Source organism: Euprymna scolopes, chromosome 11, assembly GCF_053919585.1.
Source record: "Euprymna scolopes isolate OS-2025 chromosome 11, ASM5391958v1, whole genome shotgun sequence".
Taxonomy (NCBI): Eukaryota; Metazoa; Mollusca; class Cephalopoda; order Sepiida; family Sepiolidae; genus Euprymna; species Euprymna scolopes.
The window spans coordinates 99,828,679-99,854,620 of NC_136492.1; the positions used below are offsets into that span (position 1 = coordinate 99,828,679).

The 25,942-nt window shown below is 32.5% G+C and overlaps 1 protein-coding gene across 2 annotated transcripts in view; it reads left to right on the forward strand.

Moving 5' to 3' along the window:
* LOC145287981 (filamin-B-like) overlaps positions 1–25,942 on the forward strand; it is a 306,042-nt gene that overhangs the window by 73,101 nt on the left and 206,999 nt on the right. For both annotated transcript variants that reach the window (XM_080135974.1, XM_080135975.1), the window contains exons 2-5: positions 6,715–6,904; positions 10,687–10,752; positions 16,517–16,727; positions 21,366–21,471. In XM_080135974.1, the coding sequence (XP_079992100.1) occupies positions 6,715–6,904; positions 10,687–10,752; positions 16,517–16,727; positions 21,366–21,471 (573 nt within the window). The remainder of the gene's footprint in view (positions 1–6,714; positions 6,905–10,686; positions 10,753–16,516; positions 16,728–21,365; positions 21,472–25,942) is intronic.

Below are 25,942 nucleotides of genomic sequence, written 5' to 3' on the forward strand. Positions count from 1 at the left end.
ACCTTTTTTCTAGTATATAAATTCTTAAACGTTTGGATCTATACTAAAATTAAATGGGCTCGTTTGTAATTTCTACGATACTTTTCTGACAAATTTTAGAGAAATCAGTTCGAATGATAATTGCAGAGTTCTGTTAAAAATAAAATACAAATTCAAATGTGACTTCCAATCTTTAGCAAAAACAATTATAGAAATATTTCAAATCGAACGATGTTAATGTGTGCATTATTTTCCATCCAAAATAAAAATTGTTCAAAAGTGAAATGAAACCATATGCCATGAACCATATGCCATAAACCATATGCCATACAATTATGGAAGGTACAATTTCCATTGTGTCTATTTGAGTTTCTTGAAGTCAAAAACGTGACCGGAATTGAAATTACCTTAATTCAATTTAAGAATTTTCTAATCAGCTGAATTGAGATTTAACAAGAATGAGTTTCTCATCATTGAACCGTTTGATGATGATGATGATGATGATGATGATGATGATGATGATGATGACGACGACGACGACGACGACGACGACGACGACGACAACGACGACGACGACGATGATGATGATGAAGTGTGTAGATTCTGACTCCATACACATTTACCTTCATTTTTTGGAAGGGTACTTTTTTTACTGGCTTTTTTTTTTGGAAATAAAAGAAATTTTAGATTTGCTTTTTTTAGGGGGAGGGGCTTTCCGATTTGCTTTTTATTTGTCGTTTTATGTTTCTAAAGTAATCCCCCCCCAAAAAAAAAAATGAATTTGTCATATTTTGGGTTTTGTTTTGTTTATTAAATTGTTAGGTGAAAGTAGAGAATGGTCTCATAAAAAATAATTAAATGTATCGTTATTTTATTTTTCCGATGTTATCCCCCCCGTTTTTCCCTCCCCCCTCAATCGCCAAACTTTAAAAAAAAATGCTAGAGGTGACATGTCTTGTTGAACGCTTTGTGGCCAAAAAAGTGGGTGCTCATTTTACGTTAAATTTATATAGAAAAGTGATCCCCCACTCTAACATGTTATTTTTTTTTTCTTTTCAAAATTTCTAATTTTTTTCCACTTATTTGCACTTCTGCAAACTAATAATATTTATAAAGGCTGTTTAAATGTATTAGGCTGAAAAAAAAGTAGATCTCCATTTTTGTAGGCGTTAAACGCCGCTGGGGCACGTCGTATAAAGTTACCTTTTTAATTAGAAAATTAAGTTTGTAATCGATAAAATTAATGCAAAAAAAGAAAAAAGTGTAAATTGTGGAATTTAGAGGGGAGGGGAACAATAGATCTTCATTTTTATTTTTAGGTATTAAACGACGCTGAATTACGTGATAAAAATTTACCGATTTCTGTATGGCCGTAAGCAATACAATAAAACAAACAAATGAAATCTTTTCAGTTTTTTTTTTCGTAAGTGTTTTTTTTTTTTAATATTTAAAAAAAAAAAACAATAAAAGCCAAACATTTTTTCTATCTACACGGAATTATTTTTCCAACTAGAAATTAATGAAATTACCAAATGATATTTGGTAAACGTTTGTTTTGTTTTTTTTTTATGGACAGTATCCAGGGCAAATACCTCTAAAAAAAAGTTTTAAAAAAAGGTCGCTGTTGGAAATATTAATTCCAAAATAAATTAAATTAAATATAATGTCAATATAATTGTTGTTTAAAATTTATTAAAAAACAATTTTAAATAGAATACTTAAAATAATTCTCTTGCTAAAAACATTAACTAAGATATCGCTATTTAGTAAAATCAATTTTTGCTTATTTCATATGCAAATAAGGTGATCTTTTAATTGTATATTTTTCCAAGTATCATACTATATATAGAAATAAATAAAAGATTAAAGTAAGACACGTTTTGCATATATTAATCAAATTGTGAACAAACAAACAAACAGACAGGAATAAGAATTTATATATACAGATATATATATTCAGATTTTGTTTTGTTTTGTTAACTAGGTTGAATTGTTGATATGCAACTCTTTATATAAATAGCAAAAGCACACACATATGCTTACACAAAAACAATATGCATGTACAAACACACATCATTCAATAAGTTCCAGATCTGACATACAAATAGCGTCGTGTCATGTGGAGTCGCGGTCCGTTGCATAGGATTCAAGGTCAACAGAGTTGATGTTGCCGGATTTTCGCCACTTCCAGTTTGGTGATGGACGCAACAGCAAAAATGTCACTTTTTTTTCCTCCTTTACGGTATGAGTTCGAGCCTGCCTGCTTACTACCACGTTTTTTTTTGTTTTTTTTGCTGCTCAACTCACACCACCAAACACCCGGGCAACGCTGGGCACCCAGGCTAGTATTATATAAAAGTCACTTTGTGTGCGTGTGTGTGTGTGTGTGTGTGTGTTCCTTTCTTATAGGTTCTGAAACGACAGAGCCTATCTTTTGCAAACTTCACACAAAGCTAATTTATGTCTGGCAGTGTTCTTAGTTATGTCTTGTACAGAAATTCATCTGATAAGTATAAAAAAATCCCATCTTAAAAATAGCTTTTCTGTCTTATAGATAAAAACGAATCATTTTTACAGGGGAATATTTTACGTTACACCAGCTAAAGGAGATAATAAAATTTCAACAAATCATTTTTCTAAGAAAAAAAAAAGAAGTGATCTACTGGTTGGTCTACTGCCAGCTAAGAGCTCGCCATACAGGATGTCTTTGGGGATTTAGCCATCCTGCATGTAAACGACGTGGCCCAGCCAGCACAGACGTCTCTGGGAGAGAAGGGAAAACATGCTTGGAAGATTTGCTTTTGCAAGAACGTCTTTGTTCAGAACGCTGTCTTGCCATGTAATGCCTAAGATCTTTCTTAGATTGCGCAGATGGAAGGCATTTAGTCTGCACTCTTGATGCTTGTAGAGGGTCTCACTGCAGTAGAGTAATATGCTGAGGATACAGGCTGTAGGGGGGTGGGATAGAGGTAGTACTTTTGGTAGCTTGGCATGCTGTTTCCGTTTTCCTGCTTTCCGGCTGACTACAATATGGTTGTCTTCAAGTCTAACGTAAATAAGTTCTTGATGAGCCGTTCCATATAAGTTATCAAATTTAACAAATTTTCATTACTAATGATTATTATATTGTCCAATTTCTACTGTACACTCTTTAACCCTTATCCTTGAGTAGCCTCTTGGCCTTGATAATGAGTTGATACCTATGAAAAAAAAAAAAAAGAAAAAGTCCTATGTGAACAAGTTCTAATTGAATCGTCCCCCTAAGTAATCCAAGTTACAAAATTCCCACTGTTTACTATGCTAAAATCACAATGACTAATGTATACCTATTAACCCTTATCCTCGAGTGGCCTCTGGGCCTTGATAAGTGGTGACACCCTTGTAAAAAAAAAAAAAAAAAAGTGTAGGGAAGTAAACCTATCCAATCAGAAGTGGAGCCCCGAAGGCGGATCAGTGTGCTGTGCAACCTGACTCTAGCAACTCCTGCAACCAAACTAGTGGCAAATGTACTGCTCTGCATTTCTTTGGAACACACTAGTGAGTGGATAACAGAATGTGAAAGCCGTTCAAAGCAATTAACAGAGTTTTAGCCTCCATATTCTAGGATGTGCAAGGTACTTATTCAGTGATTTCCTTAAGAAATAAAGAACTATCAATAGCGAATATGGCATCATGAAAAAAGAAATCGATCCAAAATAGACACAAAGGAAGAAAAAAGTGCTTCTTCAATAAGAAAATGTATGATGTTGCAAGAGGATTGTAACGACGGCAAAACTACATTAATTGCTGATTGAATTGCTTACGCACACGACCTATTCTCCAGATTCGGCTGCTAAGGCATACTGGTTATTTGCAGACATAAAAAAGAGATTTGGTTCCAATTAAGAAGTGATATGTAAAACTCAGGTGTATTTTGAGGTTAAAGATAGATCGTGCTACAAAAAAGTTCTCAAATATTTAGAGGTTGGAATCAGTTTATCACTTCAGAAGATGATCATGTTGATGAATAAAGTTGAATTTTGTTTAAAAGTTGTTGTTTTATTAATTGGACACGAAGTTACTAAATGAGGTGATCTGCATAGATATGCAACTGAAATAAAAAATATAAATAGAAAAAACAGAAAGACCAGTATGTGATACACTACACAATAAATGTCTCAGTAAATACGCTGCCTACATACCAATACACAAAAGAGCGCCACACCTAAATCGTTTACTGACGATACAGCAAATAATTCCTACATTTTTTTATTGGAGGAATCAATGTAAACATAATTTATATATATATATATATATATATATATATATATATATATATATATACAGATTTTGTTTTGTTTTGTTAACTAGGTTGAATTGTTGATATGCAACTCTTTATATAAATAGCAAAAGCACACACATCTGCTTACACAAAAAACAATATGCATTTTTCAATGAATGGTAACTTTTCACTTTCAAAAACTTATTCTTTCAAAATCTTTCTGATAATATTAATTGAATGTTTCTAAATTTTAATGAATCATTTTTCTCAACGAAGATTTAGAAACGTCGCATTTTCTTTGTTCAACTTAACGTTATTTTTTCCTTTACTAATTTAATTGGTTGTATAGACAAATATAATTATATAGCAAATATTAGAAAGAAAGTTTGATTTGAAATTTTTACCTCATTTTAATAATTAAAATCTTGCACAATTCTCTGTAATTCTCTAGTGTTAATGACAATAGAAAGAAAAAAAAAACAATTGCGCATTGATTTTGCAGAGAACTTCCAAACAATATTTACATTTTTTGCTATAGACATTGTTGTTATAAATTCAATAACTCAGAAATATATAGTAGGTAATCACTCCATACATTATCAAACACTGTTCATACCATTGATCAATGTTAGTACTCACATAAGGATCCTCATCTTTTGCTTAATAATCATTTTATCTCATTAGCCCTTATATTTAAATGGTTCTGTAGCATTCGATGGTAAAAAAGAAATGGCAACCCATAATCATGTTGAAAGTGTAATGATATTATGAATAACGGAATAAAAAGGGGAGATAATGAAGAGCGTCACAATCACCACAAGCAGGGCTCTAAATCTGTCAGTTTTGTTTTCCTTTGTAGATGAAGAAAAAGAAAGTAAGGCAAAAATATTATTTAGAAAACAAAACAAAACAAAATTAGTGGCGAGGTGGCAAAGTTGAATGTCATTATTTATTCGTAAATGAGATTTCAACGATTCTTTAGTCTTAACTGGATATTCAGAGCGTTGTTTGTAACTGTTTTAAAAAAAAAAAGGCGAAAATTTAGAGAATTAAAAAAATGTAAAAATATATTCAATATGATTTAATTGTTGTTGTGATTTGAATTTAATTGATTGTATAGACAAATATAATTATATAGCAAATATTAGAAAGAAAATTTGATTTGAATTTTTCACCTCATTTTAATCATTAAAATCTTGCACAATTCTCTGTAACTCTTTAGTGTTAATGACAATAGAGAATGAAAAAAAAAGATGTAAAAATATATTTAATGTGATGTAATTGTTGTTGTGATTTGAATTATATCATGTTAAAAATGTGAAAGAAAATTCAATAGGTATTTTTAATATAAAAAGTCTAAGCAAAACAGTTACTCTATTAAAAACCGTTTCTGGTGATTGCAGCAGCTGTGGGGGCTGACTATTAGCATGAAAGTAAAAAGGCCTGCGATCTCCTCTTTAAATGACTGTTGAGAGAAGCAGCTCTAAAAATGTGAAAAAAATTTAAAGTGAACGAAATGAACACATATTTTCTGGAAACTAACACCAAGCATTGGCAAAACAGATTATTATATGAATGTTTTGGCTCGAAACCTATAATAATCGATGGATTAGGGTAAAACTCTCAAGAAGAATAAAAAAAAAAAATAAAAGATAAATAAAGTCATGGAGTAGATTGTAGCTTCAAGGAAATAATTCCTACCACAAAACATACGAACAATAATAATTTTTCACCAATTTTATTTCTTTAAATTCCTTTTGGACTTCAAATGATTAAATAACAATATTGATTGTTACTCTTTAACAAAAACTGTTTTTATTTTAGAAGAATAATCTTGAAAGATTAATTGATTCCACCAAATTTCCAAATCTTTATATATATATATATATATATATATATATATATATATATATATATATATATATATATATATATATATATATTAATTAAAAAAAATTTCTCTTCAAAGTAAATAATACATAAAAAATGTACGATGATTTGATGTGAAAGGTTGTTGTTTGATCAGTTAAAAAGAAACGTTTAAAATGTCAGAACATTTGTTTCTAATATTAGTTTTACAGACTTTTAATTTGGAATACTATGTTTTAAAGCAGGTTCGATAACCTTCGCCACTAATAAGAACATTGAGAATGCTGATTCCAAATCCGCAGTTAATTAGGCTCTTGGGTGAATCGTTTAATTGTGAATTTGCAAACACACATACACACAAATTTGCTTATATATATAGAGAGAGAGATATTACCACTATTTACATGCGTCACTACCTACTTATGTTATCGTGTTATATATTGTAACTATATGAAAATCTCACTCGTTAAACGTCTAAAGCAAATCCTTTTCCTAGTCTCCTCCAATAGAAATTTGAAAAAATAGTTCTTGATATAGAAATGTATGTGTTTTTGTTTTCACTAATAGAAACATTTTTTTTATTGTTTTCTTTCCGTTTCTAACAGGTAGCGAAGATATTGTTGGTGGCAATTTAAAACTAATCCTTGGTTTGATATGGCATCTCATCCTGCGTTATCAAATTGGAAAGACAAAATTCCCACCCAAGAAAATCATGCTCGCCTGGCTACAGAGTGCACTTCCAAAATGTGAAATCAGCAATTTTAGCAGCAGCTGGAACGATGGTGTTGCTCTGCAGTAAGTTTGAAAATGTCTACCAAAATTTGCCCAGCAAAAAATAGTCACTTCATTTAAATAACCAAATATTTGTTGTTGTTTTTTTTATATTCAGTTTCTTTTGCATTTTGTAACTTTATATTTTGCTATTTGCAGAAGATAAATAGACCACCTGTGACCCGTTTGGTTAGCAACATTAGTAGATTGTACATTATGCTTTATGTCACCTGATGGAAGCCATATTTAAAGAATGATTACGTTTATATAATAGTAACTTGAGAACATAAAATTAATTGTTAGTTCAAAAGTGACTTATGTTTTTAATGAGTTTTTGTACGTGTGTGTGTGCGTGCGAGTGTGTGTGTGTGTGCGTGTGTGTGTGTGTGTGAGAGAGAGAGAGAGATTGTTTTTTGTAGACAATGGAATTATTTATTATTAAGTTTTAATTGTGATCTTCAGTCGGGGGAGTGGAAGTATTTGGTTGAATATGTTTTACTTTTATTTTGAATGAGTTCATTTGAAGGTTAACATTTTTTATACGATATAATCAATACAATAAAATAAAATACAATATAATAAAATCAATACCATACAATAAATACAATACAATCAATGCAATACAATAAGATCAATGCAATACAATACAATAAAAAAACAGTACAATACAATACAAACAAAGGCCTTCGACAAGGTATGGCATAAGGGTCTACTTCACAAGATTTCCAGCTACGGTATAACTGGAAATGTTTTCTCAATCATTAAATCATTTCTCTCCGATAGGCTCATAAGAGTAGTGGTAGATGGACAAAAATCGGAGGCCTGCAATATAAATGCTGGAGTCCCTCAGGGGTCAATCCTGGGCCCAACTCTCTTCCTGATCTACATCAATGACCTCCCTAAACACATACTTAAATCATTCGTTGACATCTATGCTGATGACACGACCATCTACGGCAACACATCAAAGGCTGTAAATGACAAAGTTCTCTCTGATTCTCTCTCCTCTGATCTCGAGCGCCGTGTGGTTCAGTGGGGGAAGAGGTGGCTGGTTACCTTTAATGCATCCAAAACCAAACTGCTATCCTTACATCATCAACGCTCTGATCCCCATCTGGCATCAATTGTGATGGATGGCTCTCGTCTTGGTGAGGCCCCGTGTTTTGACAAGCTTCTGGGTTTGACCTTTACTCCTGATCTGAAATGGAACACGTACATCAAGTCTGTTGCCAAGGTCGCTGGAAAGATGGTGGGATCCTTCTACCGCTCCAGAAGATATCTCACTACTGATGCAATTCTCTATCTATATAAAAGCCAAGTACGTCCAAGGATGGAATACTGTTGCCATATCTGGGCAGGAGCTGCTAAAAACAGCCTATCCTGCCTTGACAGAGTACAAAATAGACTTCGTGGCTTGGTGGGGGATGCCCTTTTCTCTACCCTGCAACCTCTCTCCCACAGAAGAGACGTTGCGAGCCTGTCCTTGTTTTACCGTTATTTCCATGGCAGATGCTCGTCTGAACTCCAATCTCTGGTCCTCCCTCACCAATCTTTCACGAAAAACACCCGTCTAGCTGAATCCACTGTGACAAATTTCCCCCACTCTATATCTGTGCCTAAATCAAAACGCAGATTCCATGAACAAAGCTTCTTTCTTAGAACTGCACGCCTGTGGAACTCTGTTCCGTCTGCCTGCTTCCCTCCGGACTACAACTTGGATGTCTTCAAGTCCAATGTTAACAAATTCCTAATGAACCGCCCCCTTAAGTAAACATTTCAGCAAATCTCCTCACTAACGTAATGTACTTGCAATAACCCTTATCCCTGAGTGGCTTCCGGGCCTTGATAAGTGGTGATCACTGTGTAAAAAAAAAAAAAAAAAAAAAACAATACAATAAAATACAATACAATACAAACAATACAATAAAGTACAATACAATACAAACAATACAATAAAATACAATACAATACAAACAATACAGTACAATACAATACAAAACAGTACAATAAAATACAATATAATACAAGCAATACAGTACAATACAATCAATACCATACAATACAGTACAGCCAATACAATACAATGCAATCATGACACTCAATAAAATACAAGACAATCAATATAATACAAACTACAATACAGTCAATACAAGACAATACTATACAAATCAATACAATCAATACAATTGATACAATCAATACAATCAATACAGTACAAACAATACAATACAATCAATACAATGCAATACAAAAATTATTCAATAAGAATATTGCATTTAATGATCTTAGAAAGCCATAAAAAAGTTTCTTGTTTGATCTGTGTTTAATAATTAGGCCATTATTATTATTGATCATAAATGACTAAGAACAAAAAGAATATTGTTATAACTAGCGAGGAGACCTGGTGGACATTTCACAGTGTTTTGTGCAACCATTTATTACAAAAAATATTTCTTTTGAAATAATGAATGTCAGATTCAATACCATTAAGAAAAATAAGAAGAAATTTTTTTTCCCTCGTAAAAATAATTGTTATTATCAGCTTTGTTTTATTTATTCAAAGAGTATTACTCTTTGAATAAATAAAACGAATATGTTTCTTTTTTATATAAATAAAGCACAGTGTCAAACTGAATTAACTTGCTGTGAATCTAGATTCTTAAGCATTTCATCAGCTTAACTAGTGGAAAAACACATTTGTTGTGGTATCATCTCTATTCAGATATACAATACAGTATGCAATACATTTAATCCACTCAGAGAATCAAACAGCAAGCATTACCTGCTGACACTCGACAATCAGTCCAACATAATCTGGGCTCTGTCTGTAAATACCAATTTTTAAGAAGTCCACCCTCCTATACCTAGCCTTCTCTTTTGGGGGAAAAAATTAATTGATTGTTAAGTACCCAAAGCATCCCCACCAGGAATGCTGATAGGGCTGCCCAGACAGTCTTTAAATGGCCAGAATGCTCTTTCTTTATGGGTGCTAGGTTACTCTCCTCATTTTCTAGCCTTGTACCACATGATTTTTATGTGAGAATAAAGTAAAAATCGAGCAGTGATCACTACTCACGATCAAGAATCCATTCGTGACAATCAATCCGCAGAGCATTGGCCAATCCGATGGCCTTTTATCTGTCAGGCTTAATTATTAGTCCTGGGTAGATTTATCCACACAATAATTAAAATATTTCAAATGTAACTTATTTTATTTATTTATTATGATTTACTATTAAAATCATATTTTAATGCATCAAAATAATTAGCTAAATAGTTTTTTTTCTTTTTTTTTTAATTTTAAACTTTAAAAAGTTTTAGAAAGAAAACAGAATATTTTATGATGTTAGTCATTTGTTTTCAAATTTTCAATTTAAAGTTATTGTTTTTATTTGTCGAAAAAAAAGTCAAATTTGTGAGAACGCGATTGTTAATGAATTTCATGGAACTTCATGTTTTTGCAAAGATTTTCACAGTTAAAACAGTTAATCACAGAATCAATTTTAATTCACTTGAGTTTGATAGTTTAGAATAAGAATCTGATGCAATAATAATGATAAACAATTTTTGTCATTATTTTGTAAAACAGCATAAAATATCTTTAAAAGTTGTGCAGTTCTTTTTTAATCATCATTAATAAATGGAAATTAAAAAAAATTTTTTTTCATTTTTATAAAATCCTGTTCAGGATTGTTATGCTTCCTCATTCCCTAATAATAAAAATGGTTTTCTTCTTCATACTTGTCAAGTTGTACGTTTTTATTGTTGATTAAATTTCTATTCAATCTTTTCTTCCATCTGTTCAGTGCCCTTATAGAGTATTGCCGGCCTGGCACCTGTCCAAACTGGGAGACACTTGATAGATCAAAAAAGTAAGTCATATATTTTTTTTATTCCATTGTTTCAAGAGAATGATGTCATTTTAGTCACCATTTCCACAAATTATGTTTTGTTAAAATATTAGTTCACAACAAAAATATTAGGTTAAATATTATGGAAATGTATGTAGATATCATAGAATTATATTAGTTTTCATTTACAATTTTACAAGTTGACCAATAAAAATTGTAATATTCGTCCAATTGATTCCAATCAACAGAAACAGGATGCCAGATTCAATGATGGATGACAAGTGATATTGTTACTTGGACAGTATAGGCTTGTTGTCTTTTTTTATTTCTCTTGCATATTGGGGAGACGCCGCTCCTTTCCTAAGAGTACTCTACTTATCTTTGATCCTCACATTCTAATGCTGAGCAAGTACCATTTTTTTAATCTTTAGCATGATTCAACTGAGGACACTTTAAGCATCATTAAATGGCATCATACCTGGTAATAATAATTGAAAGAAAATTTTATTAATTTTATTAATAATATTGATAATAATAATGAGGATCCTCCTCCTCCTCCACCACCACCACCACCACCGTCTCCTACTTTTCAAAGTAAATCTTGACAATAAAACAGATAAGCATTGTAATTCACACTTTGTTTTATGTTTACTTGCTTGAAAGACTCATAAGTATTACTTATTTGGTGGTTAATCAATTTCACCTTTTTCAAATCAGGTGACAATTTAACTAATGTAATTGCTCAAAACTTTTACAATCCACAAGATGCAAAACACTACAGCTTGTATATATGATTTCCTCAACTCTGTAAGTGGGTTCTTTACAACAATCAACGATGTCGACGAAACTTCACACTTCCCAGGGTCAGAGTTGCCCCAAAAGAAGGTCATGCTGACTGTTTGGTGGTCTGCGATCAGTTTCATCCATTACAGTTTTTTTAATGCAGGTACAGCGAAGAAGTACTGTCAACAAATGGATGAAATGCATCAGAAACTTCGACAACAACACCCAGTTATTAGTCAGAAACTTCGACAACAACACCCAGTTATTAGTCAGAAACTTCGACAACAACACCCAGTTATTAGTCTGTTCAACAGAAGGTACTTCGAGTATATTAGACAGGCTACTGCCTCAGGGTTTCAAAGGAATCAAACTCATGTTCAGAGTTGTTTAGGAATAAAACGATGAACCTTGAGATGCTTGATAAGTTTATGGCAATGTGTGACAATTGTCAAATCTGCTACATTTAAAATGTTTCTCCAAACTTTTGACAAAACATTTTATCAGTCAAACTACAGCTTTTGAATGGCCTACATAGTTCACAACCAACTGAGTGTCAATTCAAACAAATGAATCATCAAGAGAAGAAGAAAACTTGTCTCCATTCACAATGTTGTTGAACAAATAAATCAAATGTCACATTATTGACATAGCTTTTTTATTATCGGCTTAGCCTAAACGCATTCCAGTGTTATCGTGTAAAAAGCTTTGTGTGCTTGTTTAAGAAAGTCCTGCTTTTTTATCTGTCATTTGAAACTTTGGATTATCACATTCCTCGGTCTCAGAACATTCTGAATGAATTGCGTTTCCCTAACGAATATCAAATTAGAAGCGGATTATTTTTATTGAAACTGTCATCATACAATTCCAAAGAAATTTGCATTCATATTAGTAGAATATAATAAAGTATAAAAAAATCGATAATCAAAAAATCAATAATAAAGTATAAAAAATCGATAATCAAAAAATCAATAATAAAGTATAAAAAAATCGATAATCAAAAAAATCAATAATAAAGTATAAAAAATCGATAATAAAATATCAATAATAAAGTATAAAAATCGATAATCAAAAAATCAATAATAAAGTATGAAAAATCGATAATCAAAAACTGATTAAAGAAGGAACACTCCGATACAGCCTCAAATCACAAAAGGATTTGAGAAGTTTAATCACTGCACAAACAGAAGCGCTTAGTGTATAAAATATCCGGTATATTCTTTTATAATATGGAGACGCATTCAAAGTGAATGTTTCCTTTTAGAGCACAATTAAACCATGATAGTTGATTTTTACATGTTAAACTTTAATTCAAGCAATTATATAAAATAAATTTTATAAAATAAACTGTAGGTTCTCTACAGTGCAATGTAGATTACAATGTATTGTGGACTAAGCCATCGTGGGAGAGCAGTATATGAAAATTCCTATCGGTGCATCATGGCGAGTCCCCAACTAGATCAGGTAATCAATCGATTTGCTTGAAAAATGGGCAATTTCACCGATTTCGATGACAATGAAAGTATTGGAAGTGTGAAACATTCATTCATCCTAATTCAATCCTGGCCAACGTCGGGTCCTTCGCTTGTGTTGATGATCTATACATTTTAATTTTGTTTCGAGCTTAAAAACAATACACATTTATAATTTTATCTTTAGTACCAATAATGGGAAATTAAGTTTTAAACAAAAACAAACCAAATAATAAACAATTACAAGAATTCCGATATCTTCAAAAGTTCCAATTTTCTTAATTTCCGATTCTAATTTCGATTAATTGTCCCAACACTAATATATATATATATATATATATATATATATATATATATATATATATATATATATATATATATATATATATATCAAGTTGACAAGAAAGTTCTTGCGGTTTTAACTTTTAAATTCAGATGAACATATCTTGGCTCAAACAAAAATTGATTCATCGAAATAAGCACCATCAGAATCAACCCAATTTTGCCAACGCAAAACAAGTGTATTTAACATAAAAATCTTGCGTGCTGGTATTGATGAAGTCACTGAAGGCGTTTTTTGATATCGTTTAGGATTTTGAAACATTTATCATGCAGAAAGTTGTTGAGATGCTTGAAAAAGTGGTAGTCAGTAGGTGAGAGGTCTGGAGAGTATGGTGGATGGGGCTGAGTTTCGTAGCCCAATTCGTTTAACTTCTGCAGGGTCAACGTGCGGTCGGCATTGTCGTGGAGAAGAATTTGGCCTTTTCTATTGACTAATAACTGGGTGTTGTTGTCGAAGTTTCTGATGCATTTCATTCATTTATTGACAGTACTTCTTCGCCGTAATAGTTTTACCTGCATTCAAAAAACTGCAATGGATGAGACCGATCACAAACCACCAAACAGTAGCATGACCTTCTTTTGGTGCAACTCTGACCCTGGGAAGTGTCGTGGAGTTTCGTCGACATCGTTGATTGTTGTAAAGAACCCACTTTTTATCACAAGTCACAACCCAGTCGAGAAACTGATCATTCTTGTTGCATAAAAGAAAGTAAAATGACACTTCATAATGGCGTTTCTTTTGGTTGTTGTTCAATTTGTAAGGCACCCATTTATCAAGTTTTTTTTTGTTTTTCCAATCTCTCTTATGTGGTTGAAAATCGTCGTATACGTTACATCTAATTCAGAAGCAAATTCCCAAACTGTTGTGCGTGCATTGGTTTCAATTGAGGCTCCTTATTGATAGTTGTCAACATCCAATAGCCGACCATTACACTCATCAACTTCAAGACTCGATTGTAATTTTAACGATTAGATCGAACGAAAAAAGCTTTTTAAAATGATATATAAAGTAAAAGTATTATAACGAAAACTTATTTGAAAATACATCATTTGAAATCAGAATTATAAATTCCACAAGAACTTTCTCATCAACCTAATATATTAATATGCATAATGTATATCTATATCAATATATATAATTGATATCAATATTAATATGCATTATTGATATGTAAATTAATATCTATATCTATAAAGTTGAGTTTTTGTTCGCTCTGACATTGATATTAGAAGCCTACTTTTTCTATATTAATTTATTTTTATTTCGGACTATTATTCTCATCTTTATTAGTTGTTGTTTTTTCATCTTTATTGGTTGTTGTTTTTCACGACGTTTCGGCCAACTATTCCTCTGGCCTTCGTCAGGTGGTAACCGCAACGGATAGAAACTTTGAATCTCGTAACTGCATTCTCAGCAATCACTGCCATCCGTAGTTGTTGTCGTCTCACCACGTTTTTGGCCAAGTAAACCTCTGGCACGCTTTGGGTAGGATTGAAACCGCTATCTTCAGACAATGTCCATCTGGAACCGTAGAGATTCAACGTCTCTATCAACTGCGCCACGGGCACCGAAGGGCGATCAAGGTTTGATTTTTTGATCTTATAAATCCACGTTTATTTATTATTTGATCTTCCATAGTCGGGTATATTTATTGGTATAATTGGTATATATATTATTCCTTAATTGGAATTCATTTTTGAGATGAGCATTATATATATATTAATTTATTAAATAAATTAATATATATAATGCTCATCTCAAAAATGAATTCCAATTAAGGAATAATATATATACCTACTTTTTCTATTTAAAAATTATTAAAACAAACTTCTTAATATACTTAGTCATGGATATGCAAGTGACTTCATGAATTAATTATTCATTTTTATTGTTTCGTATTAGATGATTGGTTGCATTTAACCATTAAGCTTATTTTTTATGCATAGTTTCCACATTGTGTATAATTGTGAAGAATTTAGGATGCAAACATTCGAGCACACGGACATAAGTGATCTTATATGTGTGTGTGTGGGGGGGGTGAAATGACTCTATCAAACTCCTCTCTGAATATTTGATGTACAGACTTGAAACTTGATATTTAGGGTATTTGGACCTCGGTAACACTTTCGATTTTGTAAATCTGTAAAACTAACTGCTAAGAGATCAAAATTGAAAAAATAAAGACCTAACATTTGCGGAGGTAAACTGATTAATTGCTGAGCATGCGTACATGTATATTTTTAGCTTTAAGTTGCTTAATTTTTAGCCGTTTTTTTTTTTTACATTTGACGATAACGACGAAGGCTGAACATTGACTGTTTTAGTTTCAATTTTTAGTTTCAATTTTAGTTCAAAATAGACTTCGTAGCCTAATAAGAGATGCCCCTTTTCACTTTCCTGCAACCTCTTTCTCATAGAAGAGATGTTGCGAGCCTGTCTTTGCTTTATCGTTATTTTCATGGCAAGTGCTCGTATGAGCTCCAATTTATGGTCCCCCCCCTTACCAAACTTTCACGAGAAACACTATCAATAATTTCCCCCACTCGTTATCTGTGCCTAAACCTAAACATAGATTCCATGAACGAAGTTTCTTTCTTAAAATTGCACACCTGTGGAACTGTCTTCCATTTTCCTGCTTTCCAGCTGACTACAGTCTGATTGTCTTCAAGTCCAATGTAAACAAGTTCTTGATGAGCCGTTCCACTTAAATTAACAAATTTACCGAATTTCCATTACTAACGATTACTATATTGTTCAATTGACTACTGTACACTCTTTAATCCTTAACCTCGAGTGGCCTCTTGGTCTTGATAAGTAGTGATGCTTATGTAAAAAAAAAATCCAACTGATGGCACCGAGGTCATTTTTTTTTAACTTTTGAAATCATTATTATATATATTGGGTACAATATAATAATTAATAGAGAATTTGCTCTATAATAATATATACGGAATCTGCATGAATTAAAATATCATATTTAAGCATATTTTACGATCAGGCAACAATGGTCAGCCTGTTAAGTTAATATACATAATTGATATCTATATTAATATGCATAATTGATATCTATATTAATATGCATAATCGATATCTATATTAATATGCATGATTAATATTGATATCTGTTTACGATAACATGTTCAAATAAATCCTTTGATTCAACATATTTTAACACAATTTATATTTTCAGATTAGACAACTGTAGAAATGCCATGAATATTGCCAAAGAGAAGTTTGATATTCCTCTTGTTGTGCGGCCAGAAGATATGGCAAGCGAACATTTAGACGAACTTTCTGGCATGACTTACCTGTCCTATTATATGAAACAAGATTCGCCGGGTTATCACGCCACTCTAAAGCGAGTCTGCACAATTCTACAGAGAAAAATTAACAATTTTACTGTGAGTCAAACTTTCTTTTCATTTCAGTTTAGATATTTTAAAACTGGCAACACTTTTAAATAAATCGAAAATCAAAACCATTTCTGTCCAAACGATTTATGGGTTTTAAAAGCAAAGTAAAATTACATTTAAAAGAATAAAAGAAAAGTAAATTGAATTACATTTGAAAGTATAAAAAAAAGTAAAATAAATTACATTTAAAAATCTATATATCTATAAAAGTGAAAGTGTCTGTCTGTCTGTCTGTCTGTGTCTATGTACATTTCCCTACGCAATAACTCTGTCAATTTTCAGTCTACAGACTCGAAATTTGATATGGAGATTTGGGAAAATCTTTGTAATCCGTTTTTGGCCAAAAATTTATCTGTTAAGGAGTCAAAGTTAAACGATTTGACCTTTGAGAATTCTAACAAACTCCTCCGCCAATTTTGGGTATAAACAAGTGAAATTTTAGATATAGGTTCCTTGGACATGGATCTAACTTAATAACTTGATTTGAGCCCAAAACAATAAATGTTAAGGGGTCATAATAGAGGTTAAAGTTTTTTTTTTAAAAATTGACTTCTGCGGTCTCTACCAAATTACTCAGACAATTTCTGGTCTAAACATTTGAAATTTTACATAAAGGGTATTCAGAGATAGGGCAAGCTTTTTAATCGGTTTGGGTCGAAAATTTTAGCTACCAATATATAAATGTACGTATGTATGTTTGCATGTTTGCCTAAAACTTTCGTCAGAAGCGACGGATTTTCACAAGATTAGTATCCTTTTGAAGCTCGATCCTTCAGACGACAAATACCGAAAAATTGGCTAAAAAAATTAATTTTTTTCAACCTCAACTGGGCACTTTTCTACAGGGAGGGGTCGCTTTTTTCACCGATATTCTCGAAAGTCATCCCCTCTTTTCGATTGTCTAGCCTTAATTTAAACTTACATCACTTCCGGTTTGGCGGTGGTCGTAACAGCAAAGACGTCACGTTTTCCCCCGTTCTTTTCCTCCTTCGCGGTACAGGTCCCAGCTTGCCTTCCTACTACTACTTTTTTTTTTTTTTTTGCTCAACACACACCTCCAAACACCCGCGCAACGCCGGGAACCCATACTAGTATAAAATAAAAGTAAAATAATTTACATTTAAAAAAGTAAAAAAATTTAATTAAATTACATTTAAAGGTATAAAATAACATTTGCTTAAATAACATTTTAAAATATAAACTAACAGTAAAATAATTTACATTTAAAAACATAAAAATAAAAGTAAAATAACTTACATTTAAAAATGTAAAAAAAAAGTTAATTAAATTATATTTAAAAGTATAAAATAACATTTAATTAAATGACATTTAAAAATGTAAAAAAAATTAAACAAATAACATTTAAAAATATAAAATAAAAATAAAATAACTTACATTTCAAAGTATAAAATAAAAGTAAAATAATTTACTTTAAAAGTTAAATTTAAATAAATTACATTTAAACTTTAATGAAATTTCTTTCATCAATATTGCAAAAAAAATCGTGAGATGGATTCTTAATCAAATATTCATGTGTGTTTTGTATTTCAATGTAGGTTTTCTCTTGTTAGCTGTTGTTATCACAACGTTTTGGTTGGTTTGATCTCCAGTCTTTAAGCAGAATATTATTGTAAAAGGGAGAATTTACGTGCTACTTAAGGAAATAACTCTGCGCATATGTATATATATATATATATATATATATATATATATATATATATGCGTGCTGACTTAATTTCAGTAAAGAGAGTCAGGCCGAAACAGCGACATCAGCAGCCCCACAGCCATCCACATCTATCTGCTATTTGAAAAATAATTAATTTGAAAAAATTCTCCAAATCAATCATCTTGAGAAAGTCTTGAAATAAAAATGAAACATTGATAAATATACAAATAATTTTTTTTTTTTTTTTTTTTTTTCGTTTATAATTATACTAGCCTGGGTGTCTGGCGTTGCTGGGATGTTTGAAGGTTTGTGTTGAGCAAAAAAAAAATAAAGTGGTAGTAGGCAGGCAGGCAGGCAGGCAGGCAGGCTCGAACCCGTACCGCAAAGAACCTAAAAAAACAAAAAAAAACTGATGCCTTTACTGTTGCGCCCATCGCTAAACCAGAAGTGACGTAGATTTAAATTAAGGTAAGACAATCGAAAGGGGGGATGATTTTCGAAAATATCGGCGAAAAAAGCGACCCCTCCCCGTAGAAAAGTGCCCAGTTGAGAGTTAAGGAATTCATGTTTTTGGGCCAATTTTTCGATATTTGTCGTCCGAAGGATCGAGCATCAAAATGGTACCAATCTCATGGAAATCCGCCGCCTCTGTCGAAAGTTTTAGGCATACATACATACATACATACATACATACATTTAAACAGACAGGTGAGATTTATATTATAGTATATATATATATATATATATATATATATATATATATATAAAACACTATAGTGTTTGAATATATGGTTAAGTGTTATTCATTTAGAACTGCTTTAAAGCTCACTCATTTTGCAACCAAAATATCAAACAATTTTTATAATTCATGGGTCACCTTCTGAGCTATATTTTGAAATAAAAATTTTCAATTTTCGTTCATTAAAACAAAAGTTATAATAAAATTACTGGTGTTCAAAAGTCTTCAGAATAAGTAAGGAATGTGAGGGACAATTTCTTCTGATGGCTGTTGGTTACCATAGCAACTTTTTGTTGTCGACACCTTCATAAATCATAGAGGGAATGTTGCTCACATGCCATCTTATTTAGGTTCTATAAAGAGAGTTAACAAAAGTGATGCTCTTTGCCATGCTACGGCTGATGATCTTTCGCTTATGAGGTCGCCCGTTAATTCTGTTTCTCTCTTTTTTTATCCTTCTTTCTGTTTATTTACTTAATTACGTCTTTTACTTGATTTTTTTTATTTAGTTAATTTAAGAAGTTGGTAATAATTTTTTATGGATTGTTGACAATGCGTATGATATTGAATACAAAAAAAATATTATTACAAAGTAAAGCCTGGAAAAATCATGGATTATACAGAAATATATTAGCATGAAAAGTAATATGGTTAAGATTAAACTCAGAAAAGTAAAAGGACTGGTTGTTAAAACTAGAAAGGAAAAAGACAAGATATTCTAGTAAAAAATATAATAAATTTATAACTTAAAATATATATTTTCTTTTTAATTCAATTTCACATTATATCATCAATTCTTAATGCTGTAATATAATAAATATATAGTCATAAATTTATTATATTTTTTACTAGAATATCTTGCCTTCTTCTTTTCCAGTTTTAACAAACAAATAGTCCTTTTACTTTTCTAAGTTTAATTTTAATTATATTACTTTTCATGCTCTATTAATATATATATATATATATATATATATATATATATATATATATATATATATATATATATATATATATATATATATATATATATATATATAACGAGCCTGAGTGCCCGGAAGTGACGTAGATTTAAATTAAGTCTAGACAATCGAAAAGAGGGGATGATTTTCGAAAATATCGGCGAAAAAAGCGACCTCTCCCTGTAGAAAAATGCCCAGTTGAGAGTGAAGGAATTAATGTTTTTAGCCAATTTTTCGATATTTGTCGTCCGAAAGGTCGTGCCTGAAAACGATACTGATCTCCTGAAAATCCGTCGCCTCTGTCAAAAGTTTTACGCAGACATACAATCATAAGTACATACATACATTTAAAAAAAAAACAGGTGAAATTTATGTTATAGATAGGAGCAAGTAGTGTTGAGCTTTCCTTATCTTGATAAATTTTGTTTTGTTAAAGATTTACTCATTGATAGCATAATTAAATAATAATTAAAACATTTAAACACAGATTATCTCATGAAGTTAGTTACCTCATACCTATATTACAATAGTTCTTGTGGTTCTACTATCTCTATTCTTAAACTGATTTTATATCTGTAGTATTTTGAATGCAGGGTCACAATATGTTTTCCCTTACAAAATAAGAATTGACTGGCAATTTATCTGCCTATTTAGTTCCTTTGTCTAACTATAGATCACTCTCTCTCTCTCTCTCTCTCTCTCTATATATATATATATATATATATATATATATATATATATATATATATATATATATATATATACATACATACATATAGACATTTATGCATGCATACATACATATATATATATATATATATATACTTGGGGACATACATATACATATACATATACAATACTTGGGGATATATATATATATACTTGGGGATATATATATATATATATATATATATATATATATATATATATATATATATATATATACTATATGGGGATATACATGCGACTGGGGACCGCTTGTGAATTTCATACTCCCATGGAACTTCCTCCTTTGGAGGAAGCCGATTATATATATATAGCGAAATGGGATTTGTAAACAAAATCTTTAGTAGGTCCTACTTGATTTAGTTACAGTGATCTTATATGTCTCACTGTATTCCATAATATATTCCGGGACTCTTTTATTTAATGGAAAATGTTTCACCTGAAACTCGTGTGGTTTTAAGTGCTTGCGATATTGATGAGATAAAGTATTTTTTCTTCTCATGACAATAATCACTGAGTTTCTGTTTTTCTCATAGACTGACTGGAATAATGGCCAACTTGTTTGTGGACTTGTCAGAGCTGTAGGAGGAAACGTACCACCAAGTATAAATGGTGAAACAAATGAAGAAGTTCTACAGAAAGGTAAGGATAAAAATAATGTTATGCACTAATATCAAAGATGGTGGAAATGTTAAGACTTATAATAAATAAAAGAAATATAAAAAAGATTAGAATTAACCGTTGCATTCGGATGGACTATTTTCGCAGATCAAAAGATTTTGCGGTCTCATATTTGAGGCCATTAATTTAGAATAAAGTCTTTTGGTCAAAAGGTTAATTAACGATAAAGTCTATTCTAACATATTTTGTCCATTTTCTTCACTTAAGCAGCAAGAGAAAAAAGATTTGACACCAACTATGTAATAATTTTGGCTGTACTTTGCAAATGAAGATTCTATGAAAGGTGTTGTCCACATCGACTGCAGGCACGCTTGCAGCTGAGGCGCCAAATGCGGGACAAGCAGGTTTGGCCGCAGCAGCTGCAGTCAAAAGTCACGTCAGGTGTGGCTGCTGAGGCTTCCTGAATCTTCCTCCTGCAGCGCTTCTCCCGCAGATTCTCTGTGCGGGAGATCTCAAAGGAGGCAACAGCCTGGTGGACAGTATGTCACCAGGTAACACGGTCAACAGCGAGAGCAGACCACTGGAGGTGATCAATGTGGCAGTCACCGAGGGACTTCTTCAGAGAGTCTTTATATCTTTTCTTTGGTGCCCCTCTGTCACGACGGCCAGTAGAGAGTTCGCCATATAGGACTATCTTCAGCAAGTGATAATCCTCCTAGAGACGTGCCTGACCTAGCATAGTTGTGACTTCAGCAGCATGGCCTCGATGCTGGGGAGTTCCACCAAATATGTAATGAACAAACAAAAAGAAGACAATTTACAAACTTACTTTAGTCCTATCATTAACTACATACTATTCATCATCATCATGATGGGCTCCTTGCCCGAACCAATGTGACTCTTCCTCTCCAGAGTTTCCTGTCTTCCATCAGTTGCCTCAGATCTCCAAGTTCACAGTTGGTGTCGGGTGCTATTTGTTGGATGTACGTGGATCTAGGTCGTCCTCTGCTTGCGCGTCCGTGTCGTGGAGTCCATAGCAATACATCACTCACCAATTCATGCTTGCTCCTCAGACAATGACCGGCAAATCGTAGGCGTCTTTCTCTGATGGTATTAGATATGGCAGGTAGATTGCCATAAAGTTGCTGCTTCGTGGGATGATTTTGCCAAGATATATTTAATATTGTTCTTAGCATACAGGTGTATGTTCTGTCTAGTTTTCTTTCCAATCTTTTGGTGAGTGTCCAGGTTGTAGCATCATAAACAAGGACAGACTCTACCACTACCCTGAAGAACTGCCTTTTCAGTTTGTCAGCCAGTCTCGAAGTCCATACTGAATGTAGCCCATCCAATGTGGTCCATGCTTTTGAGATGCGAATTCCGATATCTCTCTCTGTGGAAACTATGTTGCTGCCCAGATACATAAACTCAGCAACTTCTTTCAGTGTTGATCCAACCAGAGCCCTGATCTCTCCTTTCACATTGAAAGTCATAAACTTTGTCTTATCCGCATTTATGTGGAGACCAATGTCATTTGCAGACTTTTCTAGCTTACGTAACAGTGTTTGCGCATCAGCAGTGTTGTTCGCGAACAAAGCAATATTGTCTGTGTAATCTGCATCAGTTATGTGTGCTGATTGATGACGTCTGTTTCTGGATTCATTTAGGGTGAAGCCTAGCATGTTGTGTATATCAACAGAGGTGCGAAGTACAAAGTCAAGACAGATAATGAAAAGAAAAGGGGCAAGATTATCTCCTTACTTACATACTATTACTACAATAATAATGGCGTCCTCACACTGTATGTGGACAAAAACCCGGATGTGGGTTGGTTTTCCTTAGTTCATGGAAAACTACGTCGTCTAAATATGTTTTACATACTTTACACCTCTTCACCTATAGTTCAGAATTTCTTGTTTATGCGACATAATCTTTGTTTTGTTGTTTTGTTTTTAGTTCTTTCACTACATTGAATGGTTTTTCATGCTTAATGTCCCGACTCTATTTGTCTTTTCTTTGTCAGAAATCAAGGTACCTAAACTTGCATGAGAGATCACTGTGTCCAGATTTTGATTTGTTTTATGTGGGCTTGTTCTTTCAATTTCCGAAACTCTATCTGAGTTTGGCTCTATCTGTGTTTTTACATAGTCTACATGTCGCCTTACCACTGTCCCCAACTCTAGTTCCATTTCATATAACACTGAACCTATCCGTCTTTTGGCCACTCCCTTTTTCCATCTTGATTCTGAATAGAAATTTTTGGCAAAGACTAATTCACCTTCTCTAAATTCTCATATAGTAAAAGAGCTGTCATGATATGGGGAGGGGGGATTTTTTGGTGTTTTCTCATGCACTCCCTCATTATAGTCTTCTACAGAATAATCCAATCCAAAACCGTCTTTATTTTCCAGTTCATTAATAATTCTGCCGGTGATATTCTGATGACCGTTTGTGGTGTGGAATTATGACAAGAAACCGCTCAGTTTTGAAGGAGCCTTTTCAGAATTCATTTTCTTCATCGCTTCCTTAAAAACACACACATATCTCTCAGCTAACCCATTTGAAGAGGGGTGTTTTGGTGATGTTGTAAAATGTTAGATCCCTTGTCTCGACATAAAAGCTTGGAATTCTTCACCTACAAAAATGACTGCATTATGATTTTCTTTTGGGGGGGGGGGTGACATCTTTGTAGGTTTTCCAGAGTGGCGTTTGTAGTTGCTGAGTTTTGATATATAAACGTCTAACCATTTTCTGAAAACGTCCAGTATTACCAGAAAATGTAACCTTTAAGTGGGCCCACATAATCTATGTGAAGTCTGAACCACTCCTCTTCAAGAATTTCCCAAGGATGCAAAGGTGCAGTTGCTGACATTTGATTGGTTTGTTGACACGCATAGACATTCCTCGCCTTAAATTCTATTTCCTGGTCTAATAAGTTCTGCTCAGCCTTTTTATTTTTACAATTCCTGGATGTCCCTCATGGAGTGATTCTATGAGTTCTTTCCACCCTTGTATGGATACTATTACTCAGCTTCCCCATAGTAAGCATTTTCCCACAATTCCCAATTCAAGTCTTCTATTGAAGTAAGAATGTCAATCTTCTGTAGTAGGACACTTTTCTGGCCATCTATTTTTTACACAGTTCAGCACCTGTTTTAGGAACTTGTTTTTTTTTTGTCCACCTGGCGATTTCTTGATGCATAACAGGAGTTTGATCCAGGAATTCTAACAGCATGATCTTCTCGTCTAGTATAGACACTTCTTCCAGTTTTATAGGCCTTGGAAACCTACTCAACCCGTCTGCATTTGAATTTTTCTTCCTTCCCGATATTCTACGTTGGTATGCATATGCGGATAGTATTACCACCCAATGTTGAATTCTTGCTGAATTGATTTCTGAAATTTTCTTATTTTCTTTAAAATATACCAAGAGCGGTTTGCAGTCGGTACATAATGTGAACGGCATTCCATACAAATATTGGTGAAACTTTTTGACCCCAAATCTACTGCTAATGCCTCCTTGTCAATTTGAGCATAATTTTTTTTCCACCGATGCCAAGGTCCTTGACACAAAAGTATTTGTTTTTTTGGACCCATCCTCCATGATGTGAGAAGCATCACACGACACCCGCTGATGGAGAAGTGTCACATGCCACCCACTGCTTTGTTTGGGTCGAAGTATACTAACACTTTTGGGGAATGTAATTGTTACTTTGCTTCTTCCCATGCTTGTTCTTATTTTGACGTCCATTCCCATTTTGCTTCCTTCTTTTGTAAGGTCAAATGTTTCAGCATCCCAAATTCTCAAATGAAAAACTAAACAACTAAAAAAGAACATTCAATGATTTTTTGTTATTAATGTTATAAACTTTGTTACATTAAAAAAAAAAAAAGTGCATTCTTGTTTAATAAATATTTCCTCTGCAATTATCGTCAAGTCGCATTTTTTATGCAAATGAACGTGCTCGTTTTTCAAAATAACAGACTATTTTAAAACTGGTAAACATTAATCAGAAGCGACTTTTCCGGGGCATTCATCGTCAAGCTGAAATATCAGCTGAGGTGATATTGTAAACAAACGCAAACGGAACTTGATGACTGCTGTATATTTTTTTCCGTACAATTTATCGAACTTACTTTTTCTTAATAAAAACTAAGTAGCCAAAAAAACGTAGTTGAAGAAATAACAATTACTCTGCAATTAACGTCACTTTTTACTTTTTTGTTATTAATGCTTTGTGTAATGTTAAAACTGCTACATTAAATAAAGTAGTTGAAAGAAAAATTATTTTTTCTTGCAATTAATCAGAAGTGACTTGTCCAGGGCATTCATCGTCAAGCCCAAATCTCTGCATACATGATATTGTAAACAAATTGTGTTTTCTTAATACAAAAAAAAAGTAACTCTGCAATTAGCATCCCAAATTCTTGTATGAAAATTTAAAGGAATCGATTAGTTATCTTGCATGAACCAATAACGACGATTGCAAAA